We start from the raw sequence: 18,058 nt of genomic DNA on the forward strand, positions 1-18,058 counted from the left end.
GACAGCGTTTCTCTCTCTTTCTCTGTTACACACACACACACACACACACACACACACACACACACACACACACACACACACACACACACACACACACACACACACTAGAACACTGAGCGTCTCTTCCGGACGCTCACTCGGCAGCTGGCTCAGAATCAGCTCCTCCCTCCTGTGTGGTGGCTTTTCCGACCAAAAGCTCCTCAGACGTGAACAGTTTCGCTGAGGAGCACTTTACTCCCCCTCAGCCCTTTCCCCCCGCTGCTCCCCCCCCTCCTTGGAAAAACATCCAGGCGGACAACCGAGGCGTCACTTTCTGCATAGCGACCTGAGTGAGAGGAGTTGAGGTGTCGGATAATCAGGTCTCCAGTCGTCCTTCACCCGGATCTCTGTCAGCGATGGAGACTCGGGCTGGCACCCGCCCAGGCTCTCACATCTCTCTGGGTCTCTGGCTGCTGATCACCGCTCATGCCCTCCAACACGCCAGGGCGGAGATAAGTTGCGGATCTTGCCCGTCGCCTGTTCAACTTCACCGGGAGGAGCTGCAGCTGGCGCCGGGGGTGCGCTCCGACCCCGCGGAGGAGGCGGTTGAGGTCAGGGAACCCCGGGTTACCGGTCGGGAATCTGGGATGCTTGCTACTTCTGGCCCTAATTTTAGTTTGGATGAAGTTAAACCAGACGATTCCGAGTCTGGGGTGGCTGAGGATGCTGCGCTCTGGAGAGCCAAGAGGAGCGCTCCAGACTTTAGCGAGTTCAGCGACAGCGACTGGACCGGCCGGACCGCGCAGCTGGATAGCCACAAAGCTGTTCGGTCGGAATTCGGGTGGAACAGGCAAGATGGGAGAGGAAATACCCGGCAGGATGAGCCCAGGCTCAACAGCAGCACCTTCGCTCTCACTGGGGACTCTGCGCACAACCACGCCGTGGTCTACTGGACCGGACAAAACAGCAGCGTGAGTGCAGTTCCCTTCTTATCTCCCCCTGGTTGATCTGTGCGGATAAACTCCTCGCAGCGCACACTTTGTGCCGCTGTTAACAGGTGCACCTCCAGCTACAGATGCGCGCTGACGCACGCTGCCAGACCTGAGCAGCATCGCGATTTGCGCGCACCAAACCTCTCAGCCACTTCTTCAACTTCTTATTTTCTTTCTTCAACAATCGACTCAGCTGCTTTTTTCGCTCGCTCTCTATCTGCGTGTGGCCTTAAAGGCGCGATTAGGTTAAATATTTTATTTTGAGTGCGGAAATATTCAGAGCAGATCTGAGATAAGCGAATACATGATTCATTCCTCCCCAGCGATGCCAGCTTTTCAATCCAAATTAAGTGACTGGGGAGTGAGGGCGTCCTGAATTATTAAAGACGTTTCAGAGAAATTCTGAAATTCCTTAATATATTTAAATCGGAATCCATTATTATTATTATTATTATTATTATTATTATTATTATTATTATTATTACTATTATATTTTTTTCAGGGTTCCGTGAAAACGGACAAATCGGGTTTTACTTAGGATCCTCGTTTGGTTGTAAAAATCTGTTATCCTTCAGAATACAAAGATGCCAACCCCTGTAGCATTACCTCACATTTTCCAAAGGGAGTGTTTGGAGATTAAGTCCAGTTCTTATCTGCAATATTACACCGGGATTTGAGCATTATTCCATCAACTTCATGTAATCTGACATGATGCATCTGCTTCATCTTTGCCAGAATCATGAAAGAAAACAATTCATTTTCAGACTTGGATATTGGAAGCTCTGGGTCTTTGAGTGCAGCAGAAATGAGTGTTGAGGTCAAAGAGAAGTGCAGCATTATGCGCCTTTATATTTCTCCCAGCGCCACTTCACTGGTCTCAGTAATACGGAGCTCATTCAGAACCAGCCCTGCTCAGAAACCGGCTGAATGCTGCAGCTCTTACTCCAATGGTTCTATTCCAGGAGGAGGATAATGAGCAGAAATAAACCCGAATCATTTTTACGCGGCTGTATCTGCTCAGTAGGAACCCAGGAGTTCTTCTTTCAGCAGCTTTATTTGTTGTTATGGCTGCTTTTTACTCCATTAAAATAAGAGCAAAATGTAGCACATTTAGTCTTATCTGGGCTGATTATGGCAGGGTCAGTGAACTTTTTTTAACCCGCAGTGAAGACCAAGGGGGCTGTGCGTGTGTGTGCGTGTGTGTGTGTGTGTGTGTGTGTGTGTGTGTGTGTGTGTGTGTGCGTGTGTGTGTGTGTGTGTGCGTGTGTGTGTGTGTGTGTGTGTGGGGGGGGGGTGTAACTTTGGGATTGAATGCTGGATGGAGAAGGTGAGGGGTTGTGAAGGGCCCCTGCCCCTAAGGTTTGGTGTTTTCCTCTGTTTTGAAGTTTCTTTTTTCGTGGTGAAAATCAGGATAAATGAGGACAGAAGCAGAGATCGTCCCTCTGCTGCTGCTGGTGCTTCAGTTTAAAGCTGTTTAACAGTACAATGCCCTGCGGAAGTAATAATAAAGTTGTTGACATTTTGTGACATTACAACATAAAGGTCGATGTAATTTGGGGGTTGTGTAAGATGCCAACACAAAGAACAGCATAACTAGTAAAGTGATATATATTTTTCTTTATCAAATAAAAATCAGAAAACTGAGGCGTGACACTGCAGGTACATCTCCACACTGAAATTCCTCTTTGGCTCGATCTCAGATTGGCAGGACAGAGAACTGCTGTTACCCCTTGGACTCTCAGTTGGATTTGGTCTGGACTTTGATTAGGCCATTGTAGCAGATATATGCTTTAACTGCAGCATTCTGTGGAAGCTCTCATGTTTAGGGTCAATGTCCTCTTGGAAAGTGAACCTCTGTACAGAAGCTGGTTAGCTACATGTGCCGAAGACCTAATTGTATAATTCCCTTCAATAAATCAAGATTGCATTAAGTGTCAAAGTAGAGATACTAGAGATAATTGGAGTAGAAATCTGGTTTATGACCCTTTTCAGCCTCTGAACAGGTTTTCTTATGCAGCTCCATTAATCTACTCATTAACTATAATCAGCTTCATCCCATTGCTGAAGACAGGCCTCCTGACAGCAGGATGCTGCCACCACCTTGAGTCACAGTGAGGCCGGCATGTTCAGGTAACGATTAACCTTTAACTTTGGTTTCCTCTGACCTTAACACCATCCAACACATTTGATTTCCCTACATGCCTTGTGTTGAACTGCAAACAGCTCGTTTGGGCAGTCTTGTTGCCTCTTTTCCATAATAGCCAGATTCTTGGTGGCGGTGCCAGCAGAGTCTCACATTTAAGCGTTGAATCTCTGCAGCCTCCCAAATCTTACCGCCTCCATCTTGGCTGCTTCTCTGAATCGGGCTCTCGCTGCCCAGACGGTCGGTTTGAACGGACAGTCATGTCTTCGTAGGTTTTAGAACCGTCACAGAACATCTGGATTCATATTAAGAATAAATTACTCAGAGATTATTTAATAATTATCCTGCAGGCAATTGCGAAAGTGAAGGTCTGAATATTTACCCCCCTTCTGAGATTTTGATGTCCAAAGAAATGTTAAAAATTCAGCTTTGTTTTGCTTTTACTTTCTAATTTTGCATTATTGTGTCGAGGAATGGACTGAAGTCTGTAGTTGTGACAAAATGTAGAACAGTTGATGAGCTATGCGCACTTTTGCAGTGCGCTATAGTAAACATAAATTCCCAGTTGAGAGGCAGGACTTAATGGACGGATGGTGACCATCTTTGTTTGGTGGGTTTAACCTTTCCTGTCAGCTTGATCTGAAGGAGAGGAAACGCCACAGGCTGTTTGGTCGGACCAAACCTCCTCAGGTGCCGTTTGCTCCAGATGGAAGCAGCTGTTCCACAGCATGCCCTTGTCTTTCACTTCATGCTGTACATTCATTGTGAAATGTGACATTCTTTTTCATTTCTAAGGTATTACTTGTCAAGACAGACTGAAAGAATCTTATTTTTACCAAGTCTTAAAATGAGGTTAATCCAACAAGGAATAAACAAGTCAACATCACATCTGCAGAAACCTGTAAAGAATCCAAGTCCTTGTCTTCATGTTCGATATCATCCAGGTTCTGCAGCACACACTTTCACTGGACACCATCAGCGGTTTGCTGCTGTGGAACTTATAAGACCATGTTAAGATGGAAAGACATTAGCATTTACCTTAAAGAAGCAATGTCCAGTTGTGGTTCTGAAAAGTAAGGATCTGCAGTGGCCCAGTCAAAGTCCAGACATCAAACTAATTGCAAATGCTGAAAGAAACCTTTGTAATTGCTTAATTTTTATTCCTGGATCAACTCATCTTTATCATTGTTTGAACCATAAAACATTAAAATGTAAAATTCCTAAAAGCTGATTGATTTTATCAGTAACAGATGTGGTGTTACTGAAACGCTTCCTGATTATTCAGCCATAAGCATCCAAATAAAAAACGGTGATGTTGGCAACGTAGGTCCCTTAATCGTTGGGCTGCAGGTTGGTTCAAGCCCCCACTCCTTCTTTCTCTGACTTTGTGTCCTTGGGCCACCACTTCGACCAGGTGGGCGGTCAGAGGGCCCGGGGCCGCCGGAGCACGGCGGTCACGGTGGTCAGAAGGCCCGGGGCCACAGGAGCACGGCGGTCACGGTGGTCAGAGGGCCCGGGGCCACCGGATCACGGCGGTCAGAGGGCCCGGGGCGGTGGTCAGAGGGCCCGGGGCCACCGGAGCACGGCGGTCAGAGGGCCCGGGTCCGCTGTGGCCACAATGTGTGAAATAATGAATGTCTTCTGAAACACATTGAGGTCCTCTCAACCTAATAACATGCTACACAAGTTTACCATATGATTAATATTTAAATGACTTTATATTCTGAAATACTGAAGTGTAAAACATGTAGAAAAAAGGAAATGAGTTATGGAGCAAACAAACTGCTGGACATAGAAGGTTCCTGGTTTTATTCCTGACCAAGTTCTGACTTTGACTTTGTCTCAACCAGGTCTTTAACTCGACGGTCACCATTACTACAGGCATCTGACTTGATGGACAGTTGGGGTTCTTGGTTAGCTTGTGGTGGTTGTGTGTCAGATGACATGCTCATGGATTAATTTCTAGTAAATGTTTTGAACATTGTGTCCGATCAAATCACATGAAATGCTTCCTTTGCCCGTTTCAGAGTTTGGTATTAGCTTTTCAATTTTTCATTTTAAAGCATCCAAATCTTAGTCTGGTAGTTCTTCTTGGCATGGCCACCCTGTAACAGGACCAGAGCATTTCTATTATTAAAACACAACTTTGCTGCCATTTTTAGAAAGCCACAGAGTGGGCCACATGGTGCTTTGTGCACCACTTTCTCAAAAATAGCTGCTGGCCTGCAGAGTTTTCTCTTTGTTCTATTGTAACACAAAAACAATAACAGGGGATCAAACTTATCATCCACAAGTGCAACTCAATTGAAAAGTGGATTTATTTCAGTAATTCAATTCAAGAAGCCATTACTGCAAGAGCAACATAAAAGGCCAAAATGCAGTTTTCAGATGCACTCAGAGACAAAGATTGAAATGTTTGGAGACATGTCCTGTTATCTAAAACTGAAGCGTTTGGCCATCATTGTATTTGAATGAAAAAAAGTTAACAAGCCTGGGAACCATGTGCCAACTGTGAAGAGGGATATCATGTTGTGGGCGTCTTGCTGCAGGAGGGACGGGTTGCACTGCACATGAGGAAAGGTCATTATGCGAAACCACTGAGGTCAAAGACAATGGAAGCTAAAGCTTGGGACTAAATGAACAATGACCCCACCAATACGACGTATTGACTCCAAAATATTCACTGAAAACTATTTATTTTCTATTTCTATTTTTTTTTCTTGTTAGCATATCTAAAATACCAGACAAAAAAATCATGTCAAGCTGAAATATGTTGGCACAATGCTGCTTGTCACACTGTAGGCTGGCATTTGCATTTGCATGCTAATACACACACACACACACACACACACACGGAGCACATGCATAAAGCTAAGGTTGAAGGAAATGACTCGTTAGGGAGCGCCCTCTTTAGGGCGTTTAGCATAGAGGCCAACAAAGGGAACTACAAGCTGCTTGATGCCATTTTGCTCTGTTAGCCCATAATGATAGCATGAGCAATGGACCAGCTGTATTTTTGTATTAATAAATGTAATTCATGAATTCAACTCACTGAGTCTTCTTTGACATCATACGTCGATAAATGGAGAAAGGCTAATTCTCCTACACTATTAAAGTAGCTAATTATGAGAGTTTTTAGAGGTGAGCTCAAGTATTGCATATCGTAGCTATTCTCTGGCGGATGTGGCTCCTGACCAGGGGTCCAATGTATCACCAAATAGTTACAAGGTGGTTGAGGGCAGCTAAGTCCATGTTGTTGATTAGCTCTGATCTCAGTGAAGGTCAGTTTGAAAAGGTGTAGGAGCAGTGGGCCAAAATTACAGTAGTTTTATGAGCAACATTTCACAGAAACTCAATCACTCATCCAGCTTTAGAGGCAATTCTGCCAGGTATTTAAAAAACGTGCGTAAATTTCTAAATTCGAAGGATGTTTACAGTTTCTTTATTCTGGCATTTAGCAAGTAAAACATACTTTGGGTAATCCTAATTAAACTAAATTAGGGGTTTAGTCTTGGTGAGAAGGAAACATTTGCGTCTCTTCATGCGGTGAGTATCTGTTTCAGCTGCATGTTTGTTTCAGTTTGATGGTTATTCATCAAGATGCAGCTGCAAGTTTTGTTTTTCCTTTTGGGTCCAAATGTTGAAATCTGAACACTGAGGAGGTTTATACAGTTAAAATTTCAGCGGACCCAATGGCAAACACAAAACTCTCTGATGAATCACTGCAACAGTCATACGCATGTTTTAAAGTGCTGACAAAATGCTGAAAACTGACACAAACTCATACAGGCATGCTCTGGAGGGCACAGGCCCCATTCCACTGACCTTTAGTCAACATGCCAATCCCCCGCACCATGCTCGACCATTCCACCGCCCCAGGCCCAAATGCCAAAAATATAAATGCAGCTGAATGTGACTTGCAGCCCTTTTTGGTTGACTGACCACAACATGGAACATAAATTCACAACCTCTCTGGTCCAGAGACTTCCCCTTAGTCGCGTTTCATGCGGGCCGGCCGGCCGTGTCTTGCAGCGCTGCTACCTGTGTGCTGTAGTGGGCTCCCAGGGGGCTTGTGGTGCGTCCTCTGAGGCGTGCACACTGGGCTAATGCACTCTCACTATCTCTCAGTGCTTGTCCAACTGGCTGTCTTCACCCCCAGCGGTGTGCTTCACTCTGCCTGCTGTCAGTCCTGTCCTCATGTCTGCCTCGGGCTGCTGCAGGTTGTGTTGAGGCCTTGCCTCGGATCATATAAGGGTAGCCATGTTGAGACTGGCTGTCATTTACAATGCTGATTAACATAATTCGGATGAAGCGTCCCCGCGGCGATGTGCCAGGCTCTCTCCTCAAGTGTTTTTGAGTCACTGTAGCCTCTCAGCCCCGGCAGTCATGAACATAATGGCATTGTGAATGACAGCTTGAAGACAAAAATGGATAGCAGTGTTATCCTGAAACATTCATCTCTTCTCTGGGAACCTTGAGATCGCCTCTCGACAGCATATGCAAAACAAATCTGTCCCTTTCATCGCTTTTGGCTGCCACAGCTTCCCTTACTTCTTTGAATTCGCTCGACGCGCTGCGGCACGTGCCGCTCTCAGCGTTGTCAGTGTGCTTCAAAAAATCAGCGTGACGTGCAACAGATAGGTGAAAGACTGAAGAGGTCTTTTTAAACGGTAGAATCACGGAGAGGCAGGTCATCCATATCTGGCAGGTCATCAATAGAGCTGACTGTGTGTTTGAAATTCCCAAATCCCCTTTTTGAGCAGCAGAGGAACCCATGCAGACTCTCATGAGCAACATTTAAAGTCACAAATGTCACACGGCAGAGACAGCCGGGCTGGTGTGAAACCTTAAAGGCTCTTTTCTCTGCAGGTTATTGGATTCTTCCAGAGCAGGTGTCCATGAATGATCTGGTTTTATAGAAATAAAAGGAAAAAAACCTGTCTGCTCCAGATATTTTTGGTGAACACATAAAATCTGGACTGGCTTTCATTTGCATCCGATGGTCGTTTAAGAGTTTTTCCTGTGAGGAAAGTAAAAGCTCAGACGTGCTAACAAGCAGCATGCTGGAGGCCTAAACGACTTCCTGCTTCCTTCCCATTAAACCACTTCTCCTTTAGGACTGAGGAATATTAATACTTCATGCTGGTTTTTCCTTTATTCCTCTGCTGCTGTGGTTTCATGTTCTGAGACGTGAAGCCACATGTCTCAGTCACAGACAGTCTAAAAAGATCATGTGTATCTTTTTAGAAATGTTTCTGCTCAAATGCAACCAAAGAAAATGACTGAATTGACTCCTGGTCCAGCTAATGAGCCATTTATTTGACCTGGGTGTATCGAATCAGGATAACAACTAAAAGTTGCAGGTCCAGGCCTTAAGGACTGACTTTGGACGTTTTTGTTCTAAAGAAAAGAAGAATATCACAATAAAACTCCACTGATTTATCTTGTATCCTCCACATCCCAGGGCTCTGATTCCTTCTGTGTTGTGTCTTCAGGACTTCTAGCAGTGGGAATGCCAACAAGCTCATACATTAATGCTCAGCAGCATCTCTTTGTCATTTTGAAAGCAGTTCTACTGTCCAGTGGCAGGCATTACTTAGAGGAGATGAGGGTGAAACACTAGAAAACAGCCAAGAGTTACTGCCAATATAAAGATTTCTCTACTGACGTTTTTCAGATTTTTTCCTTCTGGATGGATGTTAAAACACTCTTGACAGTTTCTCCTCAAGGTTGAAATCCAGTTTTCTGTAGTTTTCTGTATTTACCGCAAATCGCCATATATATATATATATATATATATATATGAATATATAAATTCTCAGTTGTGTAAAATTCATCAATGCACAGTATACATTTTGTTTTCCTTTTGTTCCTATTGATTGCTTTTCATTTGTACCTCCTATTACTTTGCAGCTCTGTAGTAAATTGACTGAATTGTGACTCTGGATCTCTTTCTGCTGTTGTGGTCAGGCTGATGCTGCTCCTTCACCTCCTGCTCCCATCCTGCACAGCTTTAAAAGCTCACATCACCCTGCTGTACAGTCAGAATAACCTGTGAAGGATTTGTCATGAATTACACAATTTGGCCACAGTTCAGGCTGTGATTTCAGCCGTGCAGAATGAAAAGTAAAAAGGTTCCGTGTGGGATGAGGAGCATTAGCTAATTACATAAGTCCTAAAATAAAACAACACTACACACGTCGCTTTCAACAGCATCCAACCTACATGACTGCACACACAAATAAAGCTCCTTTCTTCTGTCAGAAGGTAAGTAGGTCAGCACATGTTCAGCATTTTATGATTCCTGCTAAAGGTCACCTGATCCACTTAGCAGAGCCACGCTGGAGTAAAACTCTCCTGGCCACAGAAGCGCCACTACATTCAGGAAGCCATTGAGATTCCTGCCAATCAGGATGCATTGCACCTGCACCTGCAGCATGGCATGGATCTCAGATCACATCAAACTGCTAAAAGGCTTTCGAGCAACGTGTAAAGTAGGAACCCAGCCGGCCCGAGCATCGGCTGTAAAAGGCTGCGTTCGCCTAACCTAATGGCCTCGTTATGCTTCCTGTATGATTGCCACAGCGGCTGCTGGGGAGGCGCCTCGCCTCGACTTCAGAGTGTTGAGTGTAATCACACGCTTGGCCACTGATCCTGGTTCGCAGTACAAGGGTGCTGACATTATTTGTGTGTGAGAAGACGTGTGTGCACAGAGCCAAAGTCGTAGCACTTCAATGTCAGATTGGATTAAGATTCACTGAAAAAAACACTTTTCCACTTATGTGTTAAGCAATACATTTTCTTTTACATTGCAGAAAAATCACGAGTTTCACATTTGCAAGATGTGTCAACATGTGATCACATCTGAATAACCGTCAACATTAAAGCTACTCTGACACATTTACATTGAGAGCATTTTGATCATATAACTGTGAAACCTAAAGGATTACACCTGATGCTCATGTGACTGTAAGCTATTGGAATATTAGTCATGTCTAAACCAAAGTGACAGTTAATAAACCTAAACAGAGCACACTGCCAGCTCAGCTCTCTGCTGCACTACAAATGCTAATGCAGAGGCAACATAATCATTTGATGCATGTCTGAGTTTTGAAGTTTTTGGAAAAACTGCTAAAAATCCAGAAATCAAGGAAATCTGATTGCATGATTTTTTTAAAATAATTTGTTGTATTTCACAAAATAAGTATTTGATTTAATAGTAAAGTAGAAGTTAATAATTGGTTTGTGAAGAGAGGTTGGATGCTTCCTCCGTTCTTGACCTGCAGCAGGGGTTGTGGGACCGCTCCTCTCCTCCCGCCCATTGTGTCGCGTCTGCAGGTGCACAGTTAATAATAATCACTCCAGAGCCACCAACTCAGCAGCTTTGTTGCTATATTTAGCAACTAACCCTCAGATTTAAAAAAAATCTATATCTGCAAAGATCAGAACGGGCAGGTCAGGTTTTATTAAAGATCCGTGATCGGTCAGAAAACTGGAATCGGTGCAGCTCTGGTTTCTGCTGGCTGGGAGCCTCAGCCTCTAATTCAGACATGCTTCCCTCCCACATGACTAAAATACTATATTTATTACACACAGTGATCACTGAAGGAGGCAGAGGAGTAATCCTATATCTCCACATGTGAAAGAGTTCATTCATTCACCACAGACGAGGACAGTGGCTCGTTTTTCATCCAGATTTTGCTCGGCTCAGGTTAAACATTCATGGAATACTGAGTTTTTAGACGGCCTCATCCCAGAGGCACAGAGCACATTGACCTCATCCACCTCCATATTTATTTTTATAAAGTGAAGAACGGTGCCTTGTAACCTTAATGTCCTCTATGGTTGAGGCGAGAGGCCAGGCGAAGAGGCCGTAATGATGTCACCGGATCCGTAGATCGCACGCTGTGCCTCCACGTCTCTGTCCGGCTCTTCCTCTTCCTCACTTAAAGGAGGAAAAAGACAGAAACGTTCACATTCACACTCAGGATCACGTCTCACTCCGTCAGATTGAGAGCCTCCCCTCCTGGAGGAGGCCGTCATTGATAGAGACTAATGTTGACACGTCGCACCCCAGGACCTGCAGTCAATTAACACATTGTCTAATTAAAGTGATCTACTGGTTTATCTATGAGAGATTGAAAGTGGCTGTGAAATGAATCCACGCTGCATTAATTTTACAATCAGGTCTGCTTCTTTATTTCCATTTGGATTTTAATGGTAATAACCTGCGTTAGCATCCCGTCCCATTATTGAGCAGATGCTGAAAGCATCTCTCACTGATGAGTTTGTGAATCTGAATGTGATCCTGTTAAACGGCCTGATTGTCTGAAACATCCATAAGTTTTCACCAGGAAGTCGTCGTTGACTAAGCAGTCCTGTTATTGGTTGCTTTTACATGTCTTATAATTCCCTCTGAGGAGAAACATATTTCCATTTTTCTCACAGTAATTGTGGTTTACATAGCAAGCCGCCATGCTGAGATGCCTTTAGAAATGTAATTACGCTGCAGGACTCGTTTGGCTTGTGTTGCAAGGACGTCTCAAATATAAGCCTGTTTCATACAAGACAAAGTGAATCATCATAGATATCAATTAATTATTAATCCTTCAACACTTTTATAGTTGTTTTTTTTTCCTTTTTATGATGCTGCTGAAGACAAACCAGTAACTCCACTGGCCAAGACAGGCTAATGATTCCTTTGAATAGAAATGTCACAGCCAGCTCAGGAATGCATCATTTCATTTCCATTAAGGGACCTCTGTTATAAATGAATGATATGTTAAAGGTCTAGTTAAAGCTCAGGTTTCATAGTGAAGCAGAACTTGGTGGTGGGAAACATCTCAGGTAATCTGGAGGTTATGAAGGAGCTGCTCTGGTCTGTGGTGGTGAAGATCTTTATTCACTGGCCTAGTTAAATCCCAGCCTTAGCCTGTAGACCACAACTGAAAGAATGAAATCCCCAGTGAAAGCACCTGGCATTTGTTTGGACCATGAAACGATCTGTGGTATGAAGAGGAAGGAGTTTGGGGAATTGCATCACAAGCTCATCATTTAGATGAGATGGAAAATATTTTGTCTGCAGAGTTAGAAATGGCTGTTAAATGGAGGATCCACTTCAGTCCCAACCTGAACTCTATTAACTCACTTTGGCTGCGTTCACACTGCAGTCTGAAGTGACCTAATTCTGATTTCTTTTTTGCCATAATGCGGCCGGTGTCTGATCTTTCCAGGACCGTCTGAACAACACAGGTTGGACTATTTTTGAAGGGTCTCAGTCTGTCTGGGCCTCTAACCGCCAGCAGAGATGATTTTCCACAGTAACTCTTCCTGGATGACACCATCAGTTGTTAGCCAGCTCTGCTGTTCCACCTCGTTTGCATTTGCTGCTTCTCTCTAAATTCCTGTTTGGTTGGAGGAAGATGCTGGAGTTGGGGATGAGATCGTAGGCCTTTATGAACGATGGAAGAAATGTTTGAACGTCCTGCTTCTCTCTCTGCTCAGCAGCCATGAAGCATCTTTTTAATCTGAGATTTGAAATGTTATTACTTCCTGTTTTTGGCCTTTTAACCCTGATTTCATTAAAATAGGCTTTTCTTTGCTGTAATTTAATTCACGTTTTCTTCACGCTGATAGCAGAACAAACTATTTTTATTATGATGTTAAGATTTTTCAACAGGGAGTTTTATTTTAGCGTCTCTGTGAGGTGACACCTGGATTCAGTAGAAAACTTGAATCCTCAGAGGACTGAAGCTTTAGTTTTTCTGCTCCTTGTCACCGTTTGTTGTCTGCAAACAAATATGAAGTGATGACATTGACCTGCAATCCACAGACCTGAAAATCTTGTGTACTTGTTTGTAACACGAGTGCTGATGGGAAACATGGACAAACTTCCTGTTTAAACCTGTATTAGATGTCGAGTCCTCCGGTATCAACATACAAACCCAGCAAACAAAATGAATTGTCAGATTTTGCTTATTTTCCTGACAAATAAAGCCTCAGCTCTTCTGGCTTCCCCAGTGGGTCATTTGTTTGCAGCAGGAACATGAAACAGGAGGAGAAACTGCATCCGAAACCTGCTGTAAACTGATCCAATCACACACAGCAAAGCAATAATGAGAGAGAAAAGCTGAGTTTTCTTCTGCTTTACAAGAACCTGGACAGCTAAATAATTTGTCCTGCTGCTGTAACAAAGTTGTCGCCAAGTGGCCACACCTCAGTCACCACATTCATCTCCCTGTTTGACTCCCAGCAGCTGGAGTTAAGGTTGTACAAGCAGTAATGTTGAGTAATGAGCGGCAGCACAAGCTGCTAAATAAACGGCCTCGGTTCTAGAGCAGGTCCGGTTCTGCCTGCGTTGGCAGCACAGTGACTTCCTGCAGAAACAAAAATAATCATGGGCCAGTTTTTCTTTTTTAAATTGGAGCTTTGTCTGCTTGGTGGTGGTAGTTGTATTGAAACAATGTCCTTAAACTTCTTTGCCTTTTGTTAACATTTAATCTTTCCATTTCCGAATTTCTGGAATTGTTTTCAGCGCCAACATTGGACTTTCTTTTCCCAATATCCCTCAGTGAAGGTTGCCACAGTGCTGCCCCAGTCCTGTCATCCAGAGACTGATAGTGGGCCTTTGTAATCAGTTGTGCTGTGCATTATTCCCGGAGTGTTATAGACCTGCAGGCTCCCATGAAAATAAGCCAGGTAACCGCTTAGTGACTGAGACTCTTTGTGATGCTGAATTTCCTTTTGGTTTCGGGGCAAAACAAACATGCAAACATCATATTTTAGGTAATAAATGGGAGGAGGAGCAGAAATAGACAAGATTTTAATGTGACAAGCAGAAAATCTTTGTTTTACAACATGAGCCAGTTATGCTGCTGCTCCAATTGTCCTGAAAGGACAAATTAAAGCACCAGCCTGCAATGGGGAGAGCAGCACATGCAAAGCTACCTAAAGTTTTACATATTTTAGTTTTTTACATGCAAAACTTACATTTAATGAAAGTAGGATTATTAAATTACTGAGAACTTCTCAGACAAACGTCTGATTAGTGAGGCTGATCAGCTCTCCTGCCTTATTAAAACTCATTTTTATTGTTTCTGAATCCCTGCAGAGGATCTAGATGAGTGCAGGCCGTGGTGCTCAAGTTTGGACAAATCTACTCCCTTACAGCAACAACCAGTTTTCAGCAGTCATGTGACTTCATCATTGCAGATGTTTCTGTTTTTTTATTCCTGGAAGGTAATGAAAGGATGGAAGGATAAACTCTAAACTTATGTGTTTCTCATGATTTAAAAACAGCTTTGGCCATTTCATCACTGTAACATTTTTGAACTTATTTGAAGTTTGAAGACACTCAGTGTCTGGTCTTGGACTAGGCCATTGCAGCACTTTGTTTCCTTTTGTTTTTTAACTGTGTTGTAGTGAATTTACTGCTGCGTTTTGGGATAATCAGATTATTTCCGTATTGATCAGCTGGTGATCAGCTCTAAATGTAATATTGCCCTCCTGATAAGAATCACCTTTGCTGCCTTCCTCCCTCTAACAAGGTGCAAACGGCCCCCGCTGAGTCACACAGCATGTTTGTGATAGCAGCCATATGCCGAAGCCCTTTTAATTATTGCACATTATCCCAGCCGTGTCAGACTGTTGCAGCGGGAGCATTAGCTCCAGCACGACCTTTTCATCAGGACAAACGTATGAAAGCAGAAACAGGCAGAAAACTGTAAAATGGCAAAACTGGTGAAATTAAATTCCTACACGACTTAAAAAAAAGAAAATATGCTGCACATCATGTCTGTTCGTGTCTAACAGCCTGTTCTCCGTGGCCTGACCCCAGCTCTCAGTTTAACATCAAATATGTTATTGTGTAATGTGTAAAAATAAGTCGGTTGCGTAAAACGTAATGAATTATGAATAATGCCCCTTTTCTTTGTGTGGCCGGCTCAGGCTCTGGCCACATCAGTTATGTTGAAGTGGATTGATCTCATTTCAGAGGCTGTTCCAATTTTAAGCATGTCAGCGTAAAGACATAATGGCATTTAAATGAGACGACGCAAATCGAAGCCCTGATTTGTTGCAGACAGAGAGCTTCGCAACAGCTTTGTTTAATGAATCCAGTTCACTGGTTCTGACTCACCTTTTCATTTGTTCTGCACACGATGCTGCATGTCAGGCCAGTGAGCTCCATCTGAGCAGGGACAGTCTGGGATCTGCAGCAGTGACTGATGGCTTCATGAAGCTGCACACATGCTTCCTGCTCCGCATTTATCACATAAACTCCAGGATTAATTCTGGGAATACAGATGAGGAAAGTGGAGCTTGCGTCGCATAATTAACATTTTCAGACGCAGAACCAGGAATAAAGTCGGCACTGCATCATCTGGAGCGGTGAGATGGATGATGGGAGGGGTGTTGAGGGAAACTAGGCCTCCTCAGGACCCCACTGAGTAGCTTTACAGAAATCCAGCCCAGGTGATTATCACATTGTGCCACAGAAGCAAAGCTGCTTTTTTCCTCCAGCAGTTTAAATTTATTATTTTTCAGTTTCACTATTCCTGCCTTTTTAACTCCATGTTGCTATGTCACAACAACAAAACTATTGATTTAGTATTTTATTTGGATTTTAGATCACATGTGTCAAACTCAAGGCCCGCGGGCCACATGTGGCCCGCCACGTCATTTTATGTGGCCCCCGCAGCGTTTTATAGGCCCATGATTGATTTAAAATAGGTTTTGAACACGAATTGACTACAAACTACATCTCCCATAATGCATTCCGATTGTTACCAGCGAACATTGCGGCTTCTCGCCACTAGAGAGCAGCAGAGTCACCTCAAGCTGCTTATTGATTTTCCCAGCGAATAAAACTGAGACATCGACAAGCTAACATCAAAACGTCCAAGAAAAGAAAAATCGATTTACAAGTAAGACTGTGAATGAAGATGTGTGAGTTGGTGTCAGGGCGGGCTACTTTTTTGTTATCCGTTATCTTGACCGACAACAACAACAACAAAATCGGTCATGTACTATTTTTATCCGTGAAATTACAATCATATTAACATCGGATATTTACTCGCATTTTATGCATTTTGTATAAAAGTGTAGATAAATGTATCTACATTTTTCTCCGTAGTGACAAAAACCACTGACTGAGGCCCCAATAACTTTTAATAAATTAAATTAAACGACTTCACTTAAATTAGCATCACTTCACCCGCTGGGGTCTGAACGCACTTCCTCCTGGTTCCCATCTGCAGAAAAATCTGCGCTAATTCATCAGTCAGTTGGATCTGTCTGATCCAAACAGATCAACTGATCGATTGAACTCTTTGAGTGTTTTACCCTGCGCGCGGTCCGGTGTGCGCTTTTACCAGGATTTATTTTTTGCGTGGTTTTGCTTCTCCGAAACGGACAGATGTTTCGTCTGCAGCTCCTCCAGAACTCCGCTCTCCTGGGTAACGTGCAACAAGGCTCCATTTGTTAAATCCGCTGGATGAGTTACTTCCGCAGTGGTTGAGCAGCGCACTGCGCATGTTACAGTCTAATTAACTAATGCATCGTCATTTATTTCCTCAAGATAAACTGCCGGCTCCTCAAATGGATTAACACAACGTTGAATTCTCTTTAGTTTTCTCTGGTCTGTAATGGAGACTTGAATTTAACGCGCCATTTCAACCAAATATTTTGAATGGGCTTCCTAACCAGACGCTCCAAAGCGTTATTAACAATATGAGGTGTTGTTTAATTTATTTTAAACATCGTATTTTCATACATTTATGCTAGCGCTGCCCAGGTCTAGTTTTCCAGAGCTACCATCTGAAATTTTAGATGCGTTTCTTCTCTAACCCACCTGGATCATTGACTCATTATAAGCCTCTACAGAACTGAATGAGGGAAGTCAACCTTTTGTCTGGGGTGTTTTAGCAGGGATGTATCTAAAAGTTGCAGTCTGGAGGACTGGACCTGGGAACTCCTGATTTGTACCGTCAATGTGGCCCGTTGAGGGGGGTCAATATGCTGAAGTGGCCCTCGGTGAAACTGAGTTTGACATCCCTGTTTTAGATGATTGGCCAACATAAAGTCATTTAGATTTTTGCAAGACAAAATTAACTTTTGAAATAATCCACAAAATGTGTGGTGGACGTATCCAGTCACCTTTCAGTAAATAGTCTGCTTGTCATTTATGAATCCAGCTGTTCTGTTTCTGGCTTCAGAGGTTCAGTAGAGACCAAGCAGCATGGAGACAGAGGAACCAGCAGACGGGTCAGAGACAGCGTTCTGGAGAACTTCTGAACCAGTATCCCAAGCTCTCTGTAAGGAAATGCAGCAGATTGCAGATTTACTCCTCCTGGATGTGGAGCGACAGTGGGAAGGAAAGAAAAAACCTCCATTAGAACCAGAACCTGACTCAGGATCAGGGCCAAAAAACCCTGAAGCACTGACACAGTCAGTTTTAGATCTCAGTCACCACAGAAGCTCAGCTGTGGGAGAAAGACGGGGTTCAGCACTGAATGACAGGGTCAAAGGTCATCTACAGGAGGAAGTTGTTGGCAGCAGAAGTTCAACTGATGCCGCCTTCAGGAAGGAATCACAACCCAACAGAACCAGATCAGGTTTAGCCTCTATGGAGTAAAATACATGAAGGTTAAATGTTGAAATGAGTAGTAGGAGCATGTAGAGCAGGGGTCCCCAAACTACGGCCCGCGGGCCGGATCCGGCCCGCCTCCTCATTTGGTCCGGCCCCCTGAACAGAGAGCATTCAGTGTTTTTTTTCATATATACGTGGATTTTTCTTCAACCACCAGGGGGGGCTCTTGAGCAGATATGAAACTCAGTTTCCCTCAATGGAATATATACTAGTCAGTACCAGTCACTGTTTCGCTCATTGTTTTTTTCCATTTGCATTCTGGGTAAAAATCTATCTACAAACGCGAATATGTCGTCG

The 18,058-nt window shown here is 43.6% G+C and overlaps 1 protein-coding gene across 1 annotated transcript in view; it reads left to right on the top strand.

Moving 5' to 3' along the window:
- Positions 1 to 352: 352 nt before the first annotated feature.
- The window catches only part of sorcs3a (sortilin related VPS10 domain containing receptor 3a), a 216,761-nt gene continuing 199,055 nt past the window's right edge, over positions 353 to 18,058 (top strand). Inside the window, exon 1 of the mRNA XM_088006703.1 lies at positions 353 to 950. Coding sequence (XP_087862829.1) covers positions 396 to 950 — 555 coding nt within the window. The 5' untranslated portion in view covers positions 353 to 395. The remainder of the gene's footprint in view (positions 951 to 18,058) is intronic.

The sequence above is a fragment of the Poecilia mexicana genome, unplaced genomic scaffold (assembly GCF_051168715.1).
Source record: "Poecilia mexicana isolate PSO_F unplaced genomic scaffold, ASM5116871v1 scaffold_1, whole genome shotgun sequence".
Lineage (NCBI taxonomy): Eukaryota > Metazoa > Chordata > Actinopteri > Cyprinodontiformes > Poeciliidae > Poecilia > Poecilia mexicana.